The 19404-nt window shown below is 40.1% G+C and overlaps 1 protein-coding gene across 1 annotated transcript in view; it reads left to right on the forward strand.

Moving 5' to 3' along the window:
* CHCHD3 (coiled-coil-helix-coiled-coil-helix domain containing 3) overlaps window positions 1-19404 on the forward strand; it is a gene marked incomplete at both ends in the record, with an annotated part of 171446 nt that overhangs the window by 120045 nt on the left and 31997 nt on the right. The window contains one exon of the mRNA XM_082010818.1: window positions 17998-18068. Within this exon, the coding sequence (XP_081866944.1) occupies window positions 17998-18068 (71 nt within the window). The remainder of the gene's footprint in view (window positions 1-17997; window positions 18069-19404) is intronic.

Raw genomic sequence — 19404 nt, forward strand, 5'->3', positions numbered from 1 at the left:
GTCTGATAGCCCGCACGGTGTGGAGCCAGTCCAGCTCCGCTGCGGAGGGGCTCGTTCTTGCTCGTGTAGTTTTTAATTGGGATATCGACACAGCTTAGCAAAAGTGGTGGTGAAGCATCGGTAGCTGGGAGCGGGGACAGGAATGATAAAGCCAGGCTGGTGGCGTGCTCAGCTCCCTTTAAGCGTGTCACAGAGAATTGAAAGTTCCCCCATCTTATGCCTTTCTAACTGAAAAGCATTATACCTGAAAGCTGAGACTTTTCAATATATTTCTATTCACATGCATATTTCTGTGCCTCAAAAGGCCTTTCCTTTTGAAATATGGAAAGATAATCATGTGTTTGAAATGAGTAGATGCTCTTCTGCCACTTTTGAAATCTTTATTTTTTCCCCATGTCAGAGAGTTTAACTGTTTGCATTACCGTGGGCCATAATCACGTAGGAATTATGTATTTATGCACACTAAAACACAAAAACATAGCTGCAGTAATTAGGAAGCAAATTCAAATGAACCATAGCAGAAGAGTTCAAACATATGTCTAATTCTCAGAGAAGAATTATAATTTTAAAAAATGTCTTACCATAATAACATTTCAGTGTTTTCCATATCTGGTACCACCGTACTCCGGTTAAGGATTTTTCCTGCAAGAAAATATATTACTTGTTTGTCTAGATCTTTATCAAACATGAAGTCCAAAGAAGCTATTCCTTGTTCCCAGTAGACTGCAACAGTAATGCAGAATATTTTTTGGTGTTTGATACCATATGTATTTTTAAAAGCATTGCAGATAATTGTTGCTGCATGCCAGCTCAAATGTCTGTTTGTGCTAAGCTTGCTACTGATTTCAGTAGTTAATCCTCACTAGCTTACAGTTTTCAAAAGTACAAGCATCGTAGTGCTTGGCAGTGGTCAACGTGATAGAAACTATAATTACAGATTTCTACAGGTATGAATACTTGCATTTTGACCCATGTTATAGAAGGTGCCTCTATTCCTTGAATAAATGGCAATTTCGCCTTTCATTAATGAGTAAATGCTTGAACAGAAAATCTGTTTAATAATCCTATTTCTGTTTCATACCTTGGAAAATTCAACATTTTTTCATTGCCTCAGTTTCTCCAAGCAGGGGAGGAACAAGGTAATCATCAAAATATCATACTGACAGTGAATTCTTTGATAAAATATACAGAAGAAGTTAGCACACAGTTTATTGTCTAGAGAACTAAGCGGACTAAAACATGTAATCTTTTGTATTAACCATTTTATTCAGCAAAATGTCTAGAAATGTGAAGGCAATATTTTAAAACACAGTTTCATAATTTCTTGCTTAACTTGCCTAACAGGCTTTTAAAGTGTGCGCCATAGCTGCATGTTTGAACAGGTTTCATTGTTAAGATAGCAAATTGTTATTTTTCCTATCAGGTGGTTATGGTGTTGCACGTGTATTGCTGTTTAGTGCATTGAAACGGCATGATGCAAGTTAGAAAAGTGTGTATTAAAGAGTATTCTAGCCTGTAGTGACTTCTATCTCCTGCATTATTTCTCAGCAAACCCTACTTTGTGGGATTTACAGTAGAGTGAGGTGCTGGATGTATGCATGGCTTTGATGATTACAATAGTAATACAGAGATTTTCAGTTTTTTTATTATCCCCACCTCCCACTGGGCTTCAGTTGCGCGAGCTTTGCGTTCAGCAGGGAACGCTGGAAGTGAACACAACATGCCAAGATGATCTTTTTTAGAAGCTATATATTGTTCAGGAAAGCATAAAGAGAAAAGAAAAGGTGGTTTGAAATAAGACAAGAGCCACAGTCTCAAATTAGGAGTCCAGGAGCCCCTTTTTCAGGGGGTGCTGTTCCTCCCCTGCGTGTCAGGCAGACGGGAGCCCTGTCTGTCCGTACACGAGCCACCTTGATATGGTTTCCTGTAGTTGAAGCTGTTCATTTTGGTGTATTTAGAAGAAAAACTGTTGAACCGTCTTGGACGCAGGAGTTGAATGTACATGAAGTAAGTTTGCCGGTGAGAGTAAACTAGGAGGAGCTGTGGACTGCCTCAAGGGCAGAGAGGCCTTACAAAGAGATCTGGATAGGCTGGAGAGCTGGGCCTTCACCAACCGTCTGAAGTTTGATAAGAGCAAGTGCCAGGTACTCCACGTGGGACGGGGTGATCCCGGTTACACGTACAAATTGGGGGAGGAGAGGCTGGTGAGCAGCCCTGCAGAAAGAGGCCTGGGGGTCTGGGTTGGTGACCAGTTGAGTACGAGTCGGTAGCGTGCCCTGGCAGCCCGGAGGGCCAGCCGCGTCCTGCGGTGCGTCAAGCACAGCGTCACTAGCCAGTTGAGGGAGGTGATTCTCCCACTCTACACGGCACTGGTGTGGCCCCGCCTCGAGCACTGTGTGTAGTTTTGGGCACCTCAATATCAGAAGGACATCAGACTGTTAGAGCGTGTCCAGAGGAGGGTAACCAAGATGGTGAAAGGCCATAGCGCAAGACTTAGGAGGAGCGGCTTAAGTCATTTGGTTTGTTCAGCTTGGAGAAGGCTGAGGAGTGACCTCACTGCTGAGGGGTGACCTCATCGCAGTCTACAACTTCCTCAAAGGGGAGCAGCAGATCTCTCTCTGGTGACCAGCAATAGGACATGAGGAAATGGAATGAAGCTGCATCAGGGGAAGTTCAGGTTGGACATTAGGAAAAGGCTCTTCACTGAGAGGGTGGTTGGTCACTGGAACAGGCTCCTCAGGGAAGTGGTCATGGCACCAAGCCTGCCAGAGTTCAAGCGGCATCTGGATAACTCTCTTAGGCATATGGTTAATTTTAGGTAGTGCTGCGAGGAGCAGGGACTGGGACTCTAGGATCATGATGGGTCCCTTCCAACTGTAGATATTCTATGATTCTATGATACCTTTGCTGTCTTGTCCCCTTTAATACCGGTGAATAGGTACACCATTTTTTTGACTTAATGCTATCAAATAATGCATTGCCAGCATAACACGCCCCTTGAAATCAATACAGACCATACTGTATTCATTACACATTTCAAACAGCTTTCGTGATCTTCCTTCCTTCTTAAGAATTTACTGCTGCTACTGTCAGTTAATTTTTTGAAACTTTCTTTAATTATATGTTTAAAATAACATGCAGAAAGCTGAAGACTGAGAATCTCTTGCGGCTCAACAGGCAGTAGTATTTCCGTAGGCTTTCAACTGAGCAAAACAAAACATTGCTGTGTATAGGTAAGATGAATTATTGGATAACAGTGGAGGTTGGACTTTCTTTTGTTAGAAAATATGAAGATGTTTTTGGGTTTTTTTAAATGCTTTTTCAAAAACAGATGACCCTTTTAAATTTTGAAAACTTCAGTGATTTTTTTTCTTTGAATTATTGCCATGAGCTGACAAGAGATGATTTCAGATACTTGTAAAATTGAAAGAACTTCATAAAAAAATGAAAAATTCTTACAAGACCTGTGCTTTTATATTGGAAAACCAAGTGTAAAATGCTTCTTGTGCTTGTCCCATATTGTGTGTTGAATATTTTTGAAGTGGGAGTTTTATGAGTGGTTAACATAACAGGGATTTATGGACAATATTTGAGGGGACATATGTTGTCTTTTTATTTGACTAGTTGATGTAATTAAAACAAGTTTTCAGGCACATGAACCTGTTTTCATGTGGCTCTGAGTTTACTGGGAGTATTTTACTCCTCCTCTTGTTCAGGCTTTAAGAAGCAGTATGAAAGTGGAGATAGAGTAAATAGAAAGCTTCAGTGTGCAGGTACCATAAATACAGTTCCTGGTGGCATGATCCATAGGACACAGACTTAATACAAATGAGGAATCATCCTTGGAGGTGTTCAAGACTCAACTGGAGAAGGTCCTGAGCAACTTGGTCTGGTTGAACCTGATTTGAGCCACGGACTTGGAATAGGTGACCTCTGAAGGTGCCTCCTAATTTATTCTATGAGTTGGCACTATAAAATGAAGCTTGCTGATTCTGAGAATTTACCTTACCACTTGTTACACCTGAAGAATGAATAAATAATTAGAGTAATACACGCAGTATTTCAAAAAGCTACTTTAGTATTCAGCGGGCTTACAATGCCGTAGATCCTACAAGGTATTTCCAGATCTCATAATAACAAAATGGATGTTTTTTCCATAATGGATTTAAGATAGCTGACTAAATCAAAAATATTGGCGCTTTTGTTGAGTAGCTTTGATACTCTGGAGGGAAAAAGAGGAGAAAAAATATTGACTATTTCAAGTGCATTCTGAATATTCCCATACTTTATATAGATATAACGTGTTATGTAGAATAAAATGCAAAAATCAAAACTTGCAAATACTTCCATTGATTTATCAGGCAACTGTGTTAATCGATAAAGAGGTATAATTTATCTAGCTAGACCTGTTGCTGTAAGGAATGAAGGAGGATTATAAATGATTGTGGTTGGGTTTCTGGTATTTTGAAAAGAACTACTATGTGTAACTCTTCCCTCAGTTGTTATGTATTATTTTGCTGTTATATTGGCATAGTACAAGTGTATAACAGAGTATTTGTCGCAGAGAAGTTGATCTGAATTACGGTGTCTTTGTATGTGCTTCTTGGTGAGGTTCTATAGCACTGATGCATTTTCTCTAATGTAGCTTAAAGTGGAAACATCTAGTCTGCATTAAATGTCTGGGTTCACTCAATAGATGCTGGTGAGAGATAGACGCCGCTCAAAGTTGATGGAAGGATCCCATCTATTTGGCTGTTGATTACCGAGGAAGTGTAGTTTAAGCATCTATCTATAGGTAGCTGAGGTTAGGCGTGATGAGTCCCTTCCGAAGAGACAAATACTGTGGATCATTTTCAGCACGGGTAGAGGGATTAGCAGACCTGCTTCATAATAACAGCAGTGACCTACACAGGCAAATCTTGAGTTTCCAACATTTGCCAACAGAAATGGACGTGGTGTTGGGGGACTATGTATGTATGTGCTCTCAAGAAGCAACTAAAAATCTGTTCAGACTAATGAGGAAGAGATGTCTCCAAAAAGCTGTGGGTGTCTGGAGAAATGCGGGTATGTAACACAAGCGATCACTTTGAATGGAAAGGAAAAATAAATACACCTGTAGGGGAATATACATATATAGGACAGCATATACACTAAATACCTGCAGGAAGGCTGAAAGGCAGAATAACGGCTCCTACTTGAAAGATGCACTGAGCACTGTGGGAGAGAGAATTGCAATGGATAGTAGGAATAAACAGAACCTGCAAAGAATGCAGGAAAAAGAAGCCCAGTAAATAGTGGGAATCATCTTTAGCAGTCACAAAACATAGTTATAAATTATGAATGTTTTAGAGGTTTGCATTTGAATTATTTGGCCTAGTGTATCATCCAGCTGTAGGAATTCTGTGGCATGTTGCCTTATTACTTGGGAGCAACAGAACCACATTTTTAACTTCCAGAGCAATGTGTTTGGTGCTAATGATTACACTGTGGCATGCTGAGACGCTTAGTCGGTTTCTTTTTCTTAGGTCCTGGTTTTTTTTACTTAGCAGGTTTCTGAGTGAGAAGGCCACCTGCCTTAGTGTTGGCTGCATTTCTCTCAGAAGGCTGTTTCCAAATAGAATGGGTCTGCTGGGATACACTATTGTAAAAGCATTGAAAAATTCTCACATTAGTTTGATTTAAACATGCTCGGAGCTCGTTTTGTTTCTTGCTTCACTAAATATGAGCATAGTTCTCAGTCTAGACCCGGGTGTAAAACGTAGTTTTCTTGGATTCAGGTACTTATCAGTCATCCAAACAAGTACATACAATGTTTTTCACTGAGGAATTTTTTAATATCCTCAGCATTCCTGTTATACTAGTCTTGATATTTCCTCACTGCTCACACATGGTGTTCAAAGCAGCTGCAAAAGACCATCCTTGAAGTACTTTAGTCACTTAATAATCACCAAAAACTGTTATTGATATGTAGTTGTTTACAGTTTTGGTTAGCTCTTGTACAGCATCAGCTGTCAGTCAGCTGGTATTTTGTGATCGATAGAATCTCTGCTTTGGTATCTCGTAGGTGTTTTGGTATGGATCATGAACTTTGCACAATGAGAGGATGGTCTCCTCATATTCGCCTCCTCTTTACTGACTTGCTGATCCTGACATCATCAAAATCTTTTCACCTGATAGTGATGTAAACAGGCAGACACCAACTGTTTGCAATATTTGTGCCAGCAATATCCAAAAAAGACCGTTGATCTCACCAAATGCAAATATTAAAGTGCTCCTGAGTAATATGCTCATCCTACTTGGATGCTGCAGCTTGTAATTCCACGATGTGAGAGGTTTGGTAGTATTGGTCAAACTTATTTTTGAGTCTCAGTGGAGTATTGGTGTTGGCTGTGCTGAGACAGTTACCTGAGGAAAGTTACCATGACCTGATACCAGTTCAGAAGAACAAAGACAAAACTTTTTGAAGCTGTGATATAGGGACAGGAACAAGCCTGAGATGACACTGTTGCCAGGGCTGTTGGATCGAGAGAGACGGAATATTTTAGAATTTCTTTCAAGAACTTTATTCTCGATCTCTTGAGGGTTGGCGTGTAAGTGCTGTTTGTGGCAGCATTGTGCTTGTCAAAAAATGATAATCTTGTGCTCATTATGCCCTTAGGCAACCAATCTCACTGAGCAGTGATAGTGGTAGATCTAATAAACAAAGCTAAACCCAGCTACTTTCCATTTATTTGAAAGAAGATATAGCTAATCTGTGATTCTTTATGTTGGGCTTCTGCCATAAGATGAATTTCACATACAGCTGCAGAGCAGATTGCACATCTACAAGCCAAAACAGATTTTCATTCTTATATCAGATATATCACTGAGTGTAAGCATACATATTCATAGAATTATTTGGATTGCAAAGGACCTTGGGAGGTCCAACCTCCTGGTCAAAGCAGGATCAACACTGAGGACAGACAAGGTTGCTCAGTGCTTTGTCCGGTCGGATCTCCTGCAAGGCTGGAGATACCACAAACTCTTTGGATCCCTGACCCCCTGCTTTTTCCGTTGGAGGAAAATATTATTCCTCGTATCTATTTGGAAACTATCGTTTTGATTTACAACCATTGTCTCTTGTTCTCCCACTGCACATCAGTAAGGAGCCTGTATCCGTCTTGATAACCTTCTCAGGGCTTTAGAAGCTGCTGTTAGGTCCCCCCAGATCTTCCTCTCCTCCCGACTAAACAAGTGATGTTTCCTTGGCCTCTTCTCATGGGGCATGTGCCCCTAATTTTGTGTCACCTGCAAACTTGGTGAGCATGCACTCCATCTCTGGGTCATTGATAAAGAAGTTAAATGGGGATGGCTGTGGTATAGACCCCTGAAGAACTCTACATGTAGCTGGCCTCCAAGCAGAGACTGGTAATCCAGCCAAATTTGCACCCGTAATTCACAGAAGCAATTTTCCCTTATTCTTTCAACGACTTTAATAGGAAATCTGTCTGCCTCTGAAGGCTGACCAAAATGAGTTTGAAATAGGTGGTTAAAGTGGTTTTCCCAGATCATTCCTCTGACTGCAGAGGATAAGGAACATGATCTTAAAATCATGGCTGCTGTAGTCCAAAGAAGAGCTACCTTGAACTCCGAGCCGTCTCTGTTACAAGTTTGCCACAACAGCTTTGTGAGTAAGCTCAAATCGTCTGCCCTTGAGTCTCTAACACCACTGGACTTTGTAGGAGTGATCCATGCAGCCAACAGCTGCAGCTATGCGTGAATGTAGTAGAAGACTTAAGCTGAGTTGACTTTTTGCCTCTGTAGCAAAAATATGTATTTTTTTAGTGATATAATGTACATCTGTGTACATTGTTATAAAATATTGGGATATCCTTGTAACCCACAGACAGCCGTTCAAAACTCATGCTGATCCTAGTTTGCTTGTGAGCTGATGTAGTTCCCTATAGTGTGGCTTTTGCTATGCAAAAGTGACCCGTTGGCTCTGTAATTAAGAATTAATTCCACAAAGGCAACCAACAACGGGAATTTTAAATCCTTTATGAATGTGCTGTTCCTAGTGCTGCAGTCTGTACCTGATGCCACTGGTAGAAGGGACTCCTCAACTTACAGTTCTTGGGCATCAGCTGCAATACCCATTCCTATACGCCTCGATGTATACGAATATACGTTATACGAATATACCCAAGTCCTATACACACTTGGCAACTTGACATGTTCGTATGCCATTTTGGGGGGGGAAAGCCTGCTTTAGGATGTGGAGAAATAATATCCATTGATACCTTAGGGAGAATGTAATTTATAATGTGCAACAGTGAAAGGGGAGAGACTGAGAAGAAAACTTGTAAATAGGAATAATTCAGATGAGGCATCTTGTCATCAGCAGGAGATGTAAATATAGTCATGCATTTACACGTGCACCTCTAAGATTGAGAACGTTTGTATTAAAGACTACTACAATTACATGCAGATTAGATGCCTGGCTGAATAGCTGTAAGAACTTTGAATAGATTTGTCCTTTTCACAAAGGTTTTCATTTTCTTTGGCAGCTGTGAGTGTTAACAAATTAGAGATCAATGTTCTGCTAGGGCAGGAAAGTGAACTGAAGCATATCTTGGGAGAAACTTTAGAGACATTAATAGTTGCAGTTAAAGGTATTAGTTAGTGGTGCCTGAAAAACAGGATTGAAAATTCAAAAGAAAAGGTCAAAGAATATGCTGTTTCCCCATTTTCTGCTGATAACTGAGTTAAGTACTTTGCCCCACTTGCTGCACACTGAATGTATGCTCTTTGACAAACACACGTCATGAAATCAAACAAATGATGTTGGGAAGTGAAATGTCATCTGGCGAACATTTGCCAAGGTGCAGCATGGGTTTCTCCTTTGTTTCCTTTGTCTGAGTAGGTCGTAGCACTGTCTCTTTCCCCCGCATCTTTAGCACTATTTTGGATACCTCTTAGCCTTTTCATCCCATCTCTGCAGAAACAGGTATGTGGTGGCATGGGTGTCCAAAGTCCTCCCTACAGTCCCTACTAGACATCTATTCTAACAGAGGGGCACTCTGATCCAGAGCCAATTTCTTCCAGGAGGTAAGAGGAAGATAACTAGAGGTTTTATAAAGGCTTGGGAGTAAAGGGCAGAGGAGAGGGAATTGCACTTGAATTTCAGCCAACACAGGAAATATGTAGCTATAGGCAAATCCCACCAAAATCTTGAAAATCAGTCTTAGCCTTAACTTCCTCGTCATCCAGATGTCCTCTGTAGGCTTAGTCAGGGATCCCAGATCATTACCTTAGCTTTTTTAAAATAGTGGCACTTCTCTTTCAGTTTGTCTTCTCTCTCCCTGCCTTGCAGCTACTTTTCCTCCTTCTTACACATGAAAAAAATTTTCCTCTGCTATTAAAGCACATCCCCAGATCCATCCCTGCATCTTTTGTCTCTGACTATTTCTGAGTTGTCCTGAATGTCCTCATTATGTGGTCGAAGTCTCTCATTGCGGGATCTGTTGCGTGCTTCTCTGGAGGTTACCTTTGTGCGACAGTTCAGAACTCAAAAACTGATTTGCTCTGGGTAGCAGCCATTCTTTTATGGAAAGATGCTCCATTTGAATAGATTTTCATAACAGCTTAATACCTTATTGTTCTCAGCCCTGTGACAGGTACAGAGAACTTTCTGGTCCATTCGGTGAGTTCTTACCTTCTGATGAAGGCAAAACAATACCGAAGACAATCAGTCCCCTCATTCAAAAAGGAGTTCAGAATAGCACGTAAAAACCCCGACAAGAGCAGAAGTCGTAAGCGGTACGTAGGGTCCCTAAGTGCAGGGTTGGACATCTTTCATTTCATCTCTGGAGCTGAAAAATCCAACAGTTGGCTGAATAGCACGGCTGGACCAGATGAGAGAAGTCATAACTTGTATAAAAAATAACTTATCTAAAAATTCAAGCAAAGGCTGGATCTGATGACATTTCAGAAGAAATTACTTCATTCATGTATCATTTTAATAGCATTGGAGGTAGAATACAGATGTAGTATTACTTGGGAATCTGTATGATGTTGTATGTTTGGTTTTCCATAGCTTATTAAAATCAGTTCAGGGACTGTCATTGTTTAACCCCAGACGGCAGCTAAGCCCCACGCAGCCGCTCGCTCACTCCCCGCAGTGAGACAGGGAAGAGAATCGGAAAAGTAAAAGTGAGAAAACTCGTGGGTTGAGATAAAGACAGTTTAATAGGTAAAGCAAAAGCCGCGTACACAAGCAAAGCAAAACACGGAATCCATTCACCACTCCCCATGGACAGGCAGGTGCTCAGCCATCTCCAGGAGAGCAGGGCTGCATCACACGTAATGGTGACTTGGGAAGACAAACACCACCACACTGAACGTCCCCCCTTTCCTCCTTCTTCCCCCAGCTTTACACGCCGAGCTTGATGCCGTATGGTCTGGAACATCCCTTTGGGCAGTTGGGGTCAGCTGTCCCGGCTGTGACCCCTCCCGGCTTCTTGTGCCCCCCAGCCTGCTCGCTGGTGGGGTGGGGTGAGGAGCAGAAAAGGCCTTGACTGTGTGTAAGCCCTGCTCAGCAGTAACGAAAACGTCCCTGTGTTATCAACACTGTTTCCAGCACAAATCCACAACACAGCCCAGTACCAGCTACTGTGAAGAAAATTAACTATCCCAGCCAAAACCAGCACAGAGACAAATAAAGGTTTTTAATTCAAATAAAGATTCCATAAAAATGATCATATATTTATGAAGCTGTAATTCAATTTGGAAGTGGTATGTATACTACAGTAGGTAGTGTTACTCTCTTTGTTATTTCTCCTTCCCCAATTCCTCTTTTTCCTGCTCACTTGTTGCTTTTAGTGGCAGCTTCACAGATCGAGCATGACTGGATGTTTTAAGGCTATCTCTTCTAACAGTTAATCTTGCCTTTTTCTTTGTAATCCACATGGTCTACTTTATCGTTTGCATAACAGTGGGGCATGATCTAGTGACACACCTTTCACAGTGAGTCTCCAATACCCAAAACACACTCCTGCATGGTTTTCCGTTGCACAACTGCTGTAATAGGTCTCTTCGGACAGCGGTGGCCATGCCTTGAGTCTTGTCCCTACTTTGCAGCGCCAGAACAGAACGGGGACTGTGGCAGACTTGAGGCTGGATTCAAATCTGTGAAGCAACTCTGTAGGCTTAAGAGCTATTCCTTCTTTCTGGCTTTGGAAATCTTCCCTTTTAAAGCTGTATAGATCTCAGGCTGCGTGTCAACAGAATGAATAAACCAAAATGCTTCATGTTGTCCGCAAATGGGTCTGTGAAAGATACCGAGTTGAAATAGCCAGAAGTTCAATTAAGGGATAAAAGAAAGCTTAACTTCAGCAGAAATGGATTAAAAAGAGGCAAAGAGAAGTTTCAATTTGTCATTCCGGGAACATGATAATCTTTGCCTGTCGATGCTTTGAGTCCTTCCGTTGGGGAGGATGACAAGGAAAAAGAAGTCTTTAAATTAAAAATTCTCCCCTGATTCTCAAAGGTGCCAAACAGCCCCAGCTCTTCGTTCCTTTGGTGGGTGGAGCAGGTGCTGAGCTGCTCTGAAGTCAAGCTGTGCTCATTTTTGTCTTTCACAGCACTAACTTGAAGCAAAGGCCAGATTTGTCTCTTTTGTATAGAAGTCACACGTCTTTTTCTTTGTCAAATAAACTGTTAACTACATAACTATTAAATTAAATTTTAAAAAACCAAACCCCACAGTTACATCGGTTGCATGAATGTTACTCTCATATTGAATCTTTCAGGGCTTTAAGAACCAAGGGACTTAAAAGAAAAATTTCAATGCCAACAAGAAGTCATGGTATGTCTGTAGTAAAAACAGTTTCAGCACATTTTTAATAAAATAGTGCGTATCGGTGATGTATCTTTAGTGAAATTAAATGAGGGCTCTCAAGTTCTCCTGGTTCTTTTGATAACCTTTTATCAGCTTGGATGACACAAGATCTTTCAGAACTTCATCTGGCTGAAAATCTAAAGATTTTCAGCAGAGAGTAAAACGTGCACTTCTGCTTTGAGGTCCCACATGCAGACAAAACAGCTGACCTTCTGAGGTTCTGTAGGAATTTATTTTCTTACACAGACCTTTGAAATAAGAGCCATCTAGCGAAATAATTCTTCTGCTATTCCTCCAGAGTATGTTCTTTAAGAAGTTTCTGCTACTGCTTTTGCTTGGGGAAGATTTTTTCAGGGGCAAACACTTTTGCCCACGGTCAGATCTCATTTTTCTCTGCCTGAATTATAGCATTATTTATACTTGCTATGGCTCTGTGTATTTATCAGGGGAAATTGGGTGGCTTTAAAATTAAAATTTGTGTCCTTTTTCTTTAGCATCTCTTCTACAATGCCAGTCTATGCTTCTCTCTGTTCCCTTTTTTGAAGGTAGCTCTTAAAAAAGCACTCCTTCCCCAAGAACTACAAATCCTGATCTTTCTTTTCAAAGAAGGGTAGTAAGGCATAGAAAAAACTACTTGTCACTTGATTTGGTTGCATCCCATGTGTTAGCTTTGGGCCATAAACACTTAAGTAAGTAACTTAACGTGGTGGTCCTGTTCAGGTCAATTAGATTAAAGGCACATGTGAAATTAGACACTTGACTAAACACTATGAGTTTTTGCAGTTTTTTTCCAACAAAACTCCTCTGAATGGCTTACTGCCTGCATGGTAACTAACACAACATTACAATATTTTAAAAAATGTTGAATAGGTAATTTTGGCACTGCATTTTAAGAATTTTCTTTAAGGAAGCTAAAATTGGGCAGAGTTTGGATGCTTTCTGGGTTCTGGATTTTACCATTCCTGGGAAAATGGGCCTGAGCCTGTCCCACTCCAGTTCAGCAGGATAGTGGATATTCCTATAAAAATACCAATTCACACATTTATTGAAACAGTGGTCTTCCTCCTCTGGGTCAGATTTTGTTTATTGTACCAAAACCTTCTGCCATACAGATTCAGGTGGGTCAGTAGAGAAAAATAGTGTTTCCTACAGTGTATCTGCTTGGTGCTGCTGCCCAAGTGCTAGTGAAGGTTGAGGATTACTTGCTCCTTGAAGACTGTCACTTTTGGAATGTCAAAATACATGCTGGCCAGTGCAAATCCCAGACGGCCAGAAGAACAGTCCAAGTACAACATACTGTGCTAGCGTTGTGAGATTGAGGGCGGTAGGAGATTTAAGCTGAGAACATTAGAGGCACAGCCTGAAAGAGGGGGACACCCAGGGCAGAAAGTTAAAGAGGCTGTGAGAAGGCAGGAGTCTGTTAACAGGAGAGTCTCCTCTTTTGGAGATACAAGGTAGGAAATACAGCAGACTAATAGAAGAATAAGATGTCTGGAGTAAGGGGACAGAGCAGAGGGGTTGATAGCTGTTGGGAATATCAGAACCTGTATGAGAGCTTGGCCAGCGAAAGTCCGTGCTACCCACTACTTTATTACTTCAGGTAGAAGAGGACTGTATTGAGGATCTTCAACATCATAATTTTCCGGGTGATAAAGGCTCAGTGTCATGATTTTACATCACAGTATTTCTAGCATTTGGTGGATTTCTTTTTGCCCATTCTCCGGCTTGCTCTTCACCATTATTATTTTTTTTTTTTTTTTTTTAGCTTTCTCTGCTGAAAGAATAACCAAGTGCTAAACTCAAATACTTGCAAGTTGGAAAATGTCAGCGTAGAAGGCAGTGGGCTTCTTCAGTTGACGTGGACCTCTTATGTGTTGCCATACCTGCTCATGTAATTGTTGGGGTTCCCCCATGTGACGCTACTTACTCAATGTACTGCTCGGTGTTCAAGACATCCATTGTTTATTTTACAGCATTCAAACTTTGAAAAATTACTAGTCTTTCATAGGCCTTTCTGTGTTACCATTCCCATAGTAGTGAAGAAATGAAGATAAATTCCCTAATTCCTGTGGAAGGTAATGAAGGCTAAAGTTCTTTATGCGTGGAGAAAACATGGTGACTAATGTTCACAAGTACCTTTTGTGCTCAGTAAGAGGTAGGTAAGGCATGATGCCTTGGAATCCTTAGCTTTTCCTGGCATTTTGCGTGTTGGAAATACAACTCTGATTATCGGTTACGGCTGTTCAATCATTCAAATCTGGCATGCTGGCTTTGCCCCTGCTGATGGTCATGGTGCAGTTTGGGGCATACCCATAGGACTAGATTTTAGTCATTGTAGGTGCTGGAGGATCACCCAGCATTGCCGTGTGCCTGTTCTGCTCTTTATCCTACACGTGTGCTGCTAATATTTGCCAGAGTCCTGGGCTGGATGAGTACTTGATATCAGTGTTTATTTTAAAGGTGGACAGCGTTTCTTCGGTCAAGCAGATGGCAAATGAGGAGCATGCACACAAGTGGGTTCATTTCCCCCAACTTCAGCAGCCTTCAAGTTAATCACCTATTTTGAGTTAGTTACCGAGGCCCCCTTTTTGTCAGCAGCGACATAGTAATTCACGTCATTCTGAGTGCTCTGCGAGGCGCGTGGGATCTGCTAGCCAGCAACCTCCGTGATTCTAGAGCACATCTCAGTGATCAGTTTAGACTAGATACTTGACTGTGAAGAAGCTAAGGTTTAGTCATCAAGAACCAAATTTGCCACTTTATTTTGATATTGAAGTCAAGCAACATGCCCACATTGTACAAGAACTCCATAACAGATACAGAAATAGCATCTTTGCATAATCTGGGATGATGATTAATTGCCATAACCCTGACGCTTCTGTTCCCTCTTGGAAGTTCCCAGCGTCTTTTGTAACACGCTTCCTGCACTTTCATGCTCCCTGCAACAAAGGAGGCCATACAGATCTGCAGAAAACCATCTTCTTGTTATACAGCAACAGAGAAGGTTTTAAAGAGGGAAAGATGCTGTGTGACTGTTAACTGAAGACTGTTCTGTAATGCATGTGCCTGAGGGACTCAAAGACACAGTGGAACTTGGTTGTAGTATTTGGTACCATTTTTAGTGGCTTGCTTAGTTAAAAGAATTCTAGGAATATATATGGAGAGACTATATATCTGGAATGTAATAAACATAGCTGAGGTTTGCATGTTCATGCACATAATCCCTGATGTAGGTGGTATTGCATTTCTGTTGCCTTTCTTCCCTCCTCCCTGCCCGTGCACACTTTGGGGAGAAAACAGCTGTATTTGGAGTTTCTGCTGGAGCTTGTGAAGATCCACAGGCCTGATCCAGACCTACTCCCTTATAGTCTGCCACTGCTGCTAACCTGAATATTAGACTGTAGCTTCTTTCCTCCACTTTGAGTTGAACAGTACATGAATATGCAGACTATATACTCAACATAAATACATATATGTATTTATCAGGATACTGGGGAAATTATTTATCTTAACCAGTGCTGTGTTATAGCACCATTTTTTTCTGTATTTAGAGAAATGACCACTGCATTAAACGGTTGAACTTGATGATCTTAAAGGTCTTTTCCAACCTAAATGATTCTATGATTCTGTGTTTCTTATCTTGAGGATTAGGGAAAACTTCTAAAATGAATCTTCATCTCTGGATTGTAGGGAGTGTATCTCTAAAAGAGAACCTGAATTTCAAAGGAAGATCTGATCCAAGAAACAGCACACTTTATCTAAGATAACAAATGTGTTCTTGATAGCTTGAGTCTCCTATAGGATTAAAACTTCTCAGCATATATAGCAGCTCAGTTGATCACTTGAACTGCAATTAAAAAGTAGAACAAGTACACTCAGAATATTGTTTTTGTGTCAGAAATGCTCCTTCATGCTTGAAAATGATAAAAAATTGCAATCGATCCTTACAACTGTTGTGTTCATCTTTATTGATCAGGCAAAAGAAAGATAAATCGCAGCCCAAATAAGATTATAGTAAATGTTAGCATCGTAGGGGACCGTAGGATGATAGAGAGCTATTCATCATCTCAAATAGTGACCTGTCCGCACTCACGCCGTAGTCAGTCTGCTGCCTAGTCGCATACCTATTGATTTCATCTGCGTCCAAGGAACCTGGATGTGACTGTCATTGGGCAACTGAGATTACTAAATGTAAGGGGGTCACTGGTGTGAGGAGGATTTCATTTTCATTTTCTTACTGGCCAACAGTGATTTATGAAAAAATAAATAACCCCAAGTCACATGCGTGGAAACCTTGATTCCAGAACAAATGAATTATTAGGTCTGAGTCTCAGAAGCAAGGGTGCAGTAAAGCACTGTGCTCTTTGTGATCTGTGCATGACCTTTGACTGCAGTGGATGTTACGCAATTTGTTATAATTTGTGGTAAAATATTAGACCTGCAATACAATTTTACCCCGTGTTTGGAGTCAGTATTCTTTTTCAGTGGTTTCTGTACCTTTTAAGATTACAATTCACAAGGAAGAAACTCAGAAGATGAGATCCTCAAATGTGAAGGAAAATGTTTTTCCTTCTATTTTTATAGCTAGCGCTGCCTCTTTCAGAGTTTCTCTCAAGTGTTCCTGCCATAGTGGGCTATCTTACCTGCATTCCTCAACATAATTTGGCACAGATAAATGCTGCTCAGGACATGTTTACTAACCCAGTGATCAAGGAGACGTTGTCATCTTTGACTTTTACAAAAGAGTGATCTCTCCAGTTACAGGGTTTTTAATTTTTTTTCCTAACGAAGTTTTAGGCATATTGCTTTTTCATACATCAATGTCTTAAATAAAAATGCTTACTTTACCCCAAATAAAAATTGGAATGATGCTTTCCCTGGACTGCATTGTGCCATTGATGTATGTTAAATGTTTTAAAGGTGCAAAATCATGTTGTGGCATGAATAACCTTAAACCATGGTACTAATAGGTATTTTGTTAAAATAAGGATTCAAAGTGTTTTTCACATAATCACGCAGGGTGTGATTGTAAGAGTTTTGTTGCCATGTTAACATGACTCCCTGGGCTGCCAGATAACTCATGAGCTGCAAAGCTCCGGAAGAGTTCTTGCAAGTGCCAACAAAACCCTTCTACGTCTCCACAACCTGTTTGCCCCACCGTTCAGAGAAAAATGGTTTTAGAGAACTTTTGAACTGCTTTAACTTTTCTTTATTCCTCCAACTGTGAAGCCAGGTGCCTTAGTTATTACATCTTAAGTCCAACTGTGCTAAGGCTATAAAAACCTCTTTAAAAATACCAAGTATATGTTATCCAGACATGAAGCATCACAACATTATAGTGATTTGTCTTTGAATATCTTATGTCCTGCTGAGAAACTTTGCCGTTTTTAAGTATAGAAAAATTCTAATGCTTGATGGTTCAATCTTGTCTTGCCTGCACTTTGGAAATTAATGATTTGGTGGAACAGAGTGAAAGGCATTCCTGGGCTTAGGGGAGATGAAAATATGTTCGGAAGCTGCCTGATTTTAAAAAGTAAAATTAACAACTGATTGAAGCGACCTGGAAGTTTGGAATATTAAAATAACTCGCTGCGCAAGGCATTATCAAGGCAAAGAGCAAAAGAGAAAGTAAAGCTGTAGTTAATTTATTGTGCAACTTTGAAGTTTGACTTGAGTATCCCCTGCAAACTAGATGGGGATATATGTCTAAGTAACACAAACAGGGACTTGCAAAGAAGCAAGAATTCAGTATTTGGACTTTTTTTTTTTTTAAAAAAGCTTCAAAGGTTGCAATAGCAGCCAGTGCTAAAGATGTGATTCTTACCCCATGTATCTTTACAGTTTCCTCCCTGAGAGAACTATTTATCTCTTTTGCGTAACCTTCCAGAACCAACAGGACACACTTCTTCAAAAAAAACCAACCAAACAAAAAGTCATCTCTGAAACTTTGTAGAATACCTGATTTGAAGCTTAGGTCTGGGTTTGGATTTTTTTTTTTTTGAGCAACTTAAATGGATGTAATATCTAAATTAGCATTATTTACTAGATATTAGGATGCATATAAATGATACCAGATGAAATCTGTATTGTTTATTTTTTTATCTTTTTCAACTTCCCAGAGTGCCCAGTTCTACAAAGTTACCACGGAGCAATACCAAAAGGCTGCCGATGAGGTGTCAGCTCGGTTCAAGTAAGTCTTTTCTATTGTTGTTTTTGAGTCTGGCAGCTAGGTGAGTTCTTACCACATTAAAAAGCACAATAATTCCTCTTCCCCCAATCATAGATACTATCAGTCTGTGCTGGTTATTGAGAGAATTTTGAAGAATTTGGAAGCCAGTGCATCATAACCATAAGCTGCATAGAAAATGGATGTGCAGTTAGTAATATACTAATTAATTTGCATTTGATGAGATGCATGAAATACTCTAAAAATATATTCCTTAACACTTTTTCTCTAATGGAGCACCAAAGATGTCGTTCCAACTTTGCATTACAATACTATTCATCCTGTGCTTGCATGATGTGAAAGGATTTAAATTAGCGACTTCACTTTGTCCTTAACAGTGAAGGTCAATTTAAATAATTTTTATTAGACCTGAGGATGGTTAAATGAAGATATAGTAATTGATGGATCAAAGTGACTCTGACCCTTAGCCTTGGACTCTTCCCTTTCTGCTGTTTGATCCATTAGGGAGAAGGTTCCATTTATCATTTTGGTAAGGATACTGAGAAACTTCTTACAACCTTTTACTCTCAGCAGTAACCAAGAAATGCTGTATAAAATGAATTATTCTGTGACAATTTTTAGATTTGTGAAAGAATTTTGTGTTGTTTTGCATTTTGTTTTGGTTTCTGATGAGCAAAAAAAAAAGACCTTTTTGAGCTGCTGATAATGATATAAATAAAGTTCTCAACTGTAAGATAAAAGTAATTTTAGCTCTTAAAGATCATGAATTGTTAAATGTTCTCTAGTGTATATATAAAATCTTTGTATTGGTTAATGGTGCAGAGTATATTGAAGACTGAATTCATCTGTCCCTTAAATAAGAGGGACAGGATGACCATTGACTCAAGGTCTGATTTAAGCATAATTTGGAGAGTTTCCCATTATGGATGGGAAGCCTGGTATGTTGTTAGTCATTGTCATTTTTTTCCATCTGTGATAAGATTTCCATCAACAGGGTTTTTCCCCTTCCTTTGTTACAGTGGGGTATTTTCAGGTTTTGAAATCTAATTATTGTCTCATCTCACTTTCGTTATTCCTAAATAACTTTTTGTTGTGATTTGAAGTACTTGTTGATAGCTCTAGGTGGTTATTGTGGCCAGAGGTAGGAAATGGCTTTGGGTTTGGTTTTTTCCCCCCAAATATAAAAATTATTTCCTAAGTAGATCAAATGCTTTTGGGTTCCTTTTTGCATAAACTGAGCTGGTAGATGTAACAGGGGCCAGTCCTTAGCACAGGCAGTATCTAAGAATTTTAAGAAAACCATTTTGAAGGATGTTTTAGTCTATCTGCATAAACCAAG

This window comes from Phaethon aethereus (genome assembly GCF_964289735.1).
Source record: "Phaethon aethereus genome assembly, chromosome: 1".
In the NCBI taxonomy this organism is placed as follows: Eukaryota; Metazoa; Chordata; class Aves; order Phaethontiformes; family Phaethontidae; genus Phaethon; species Phaethon aethereus.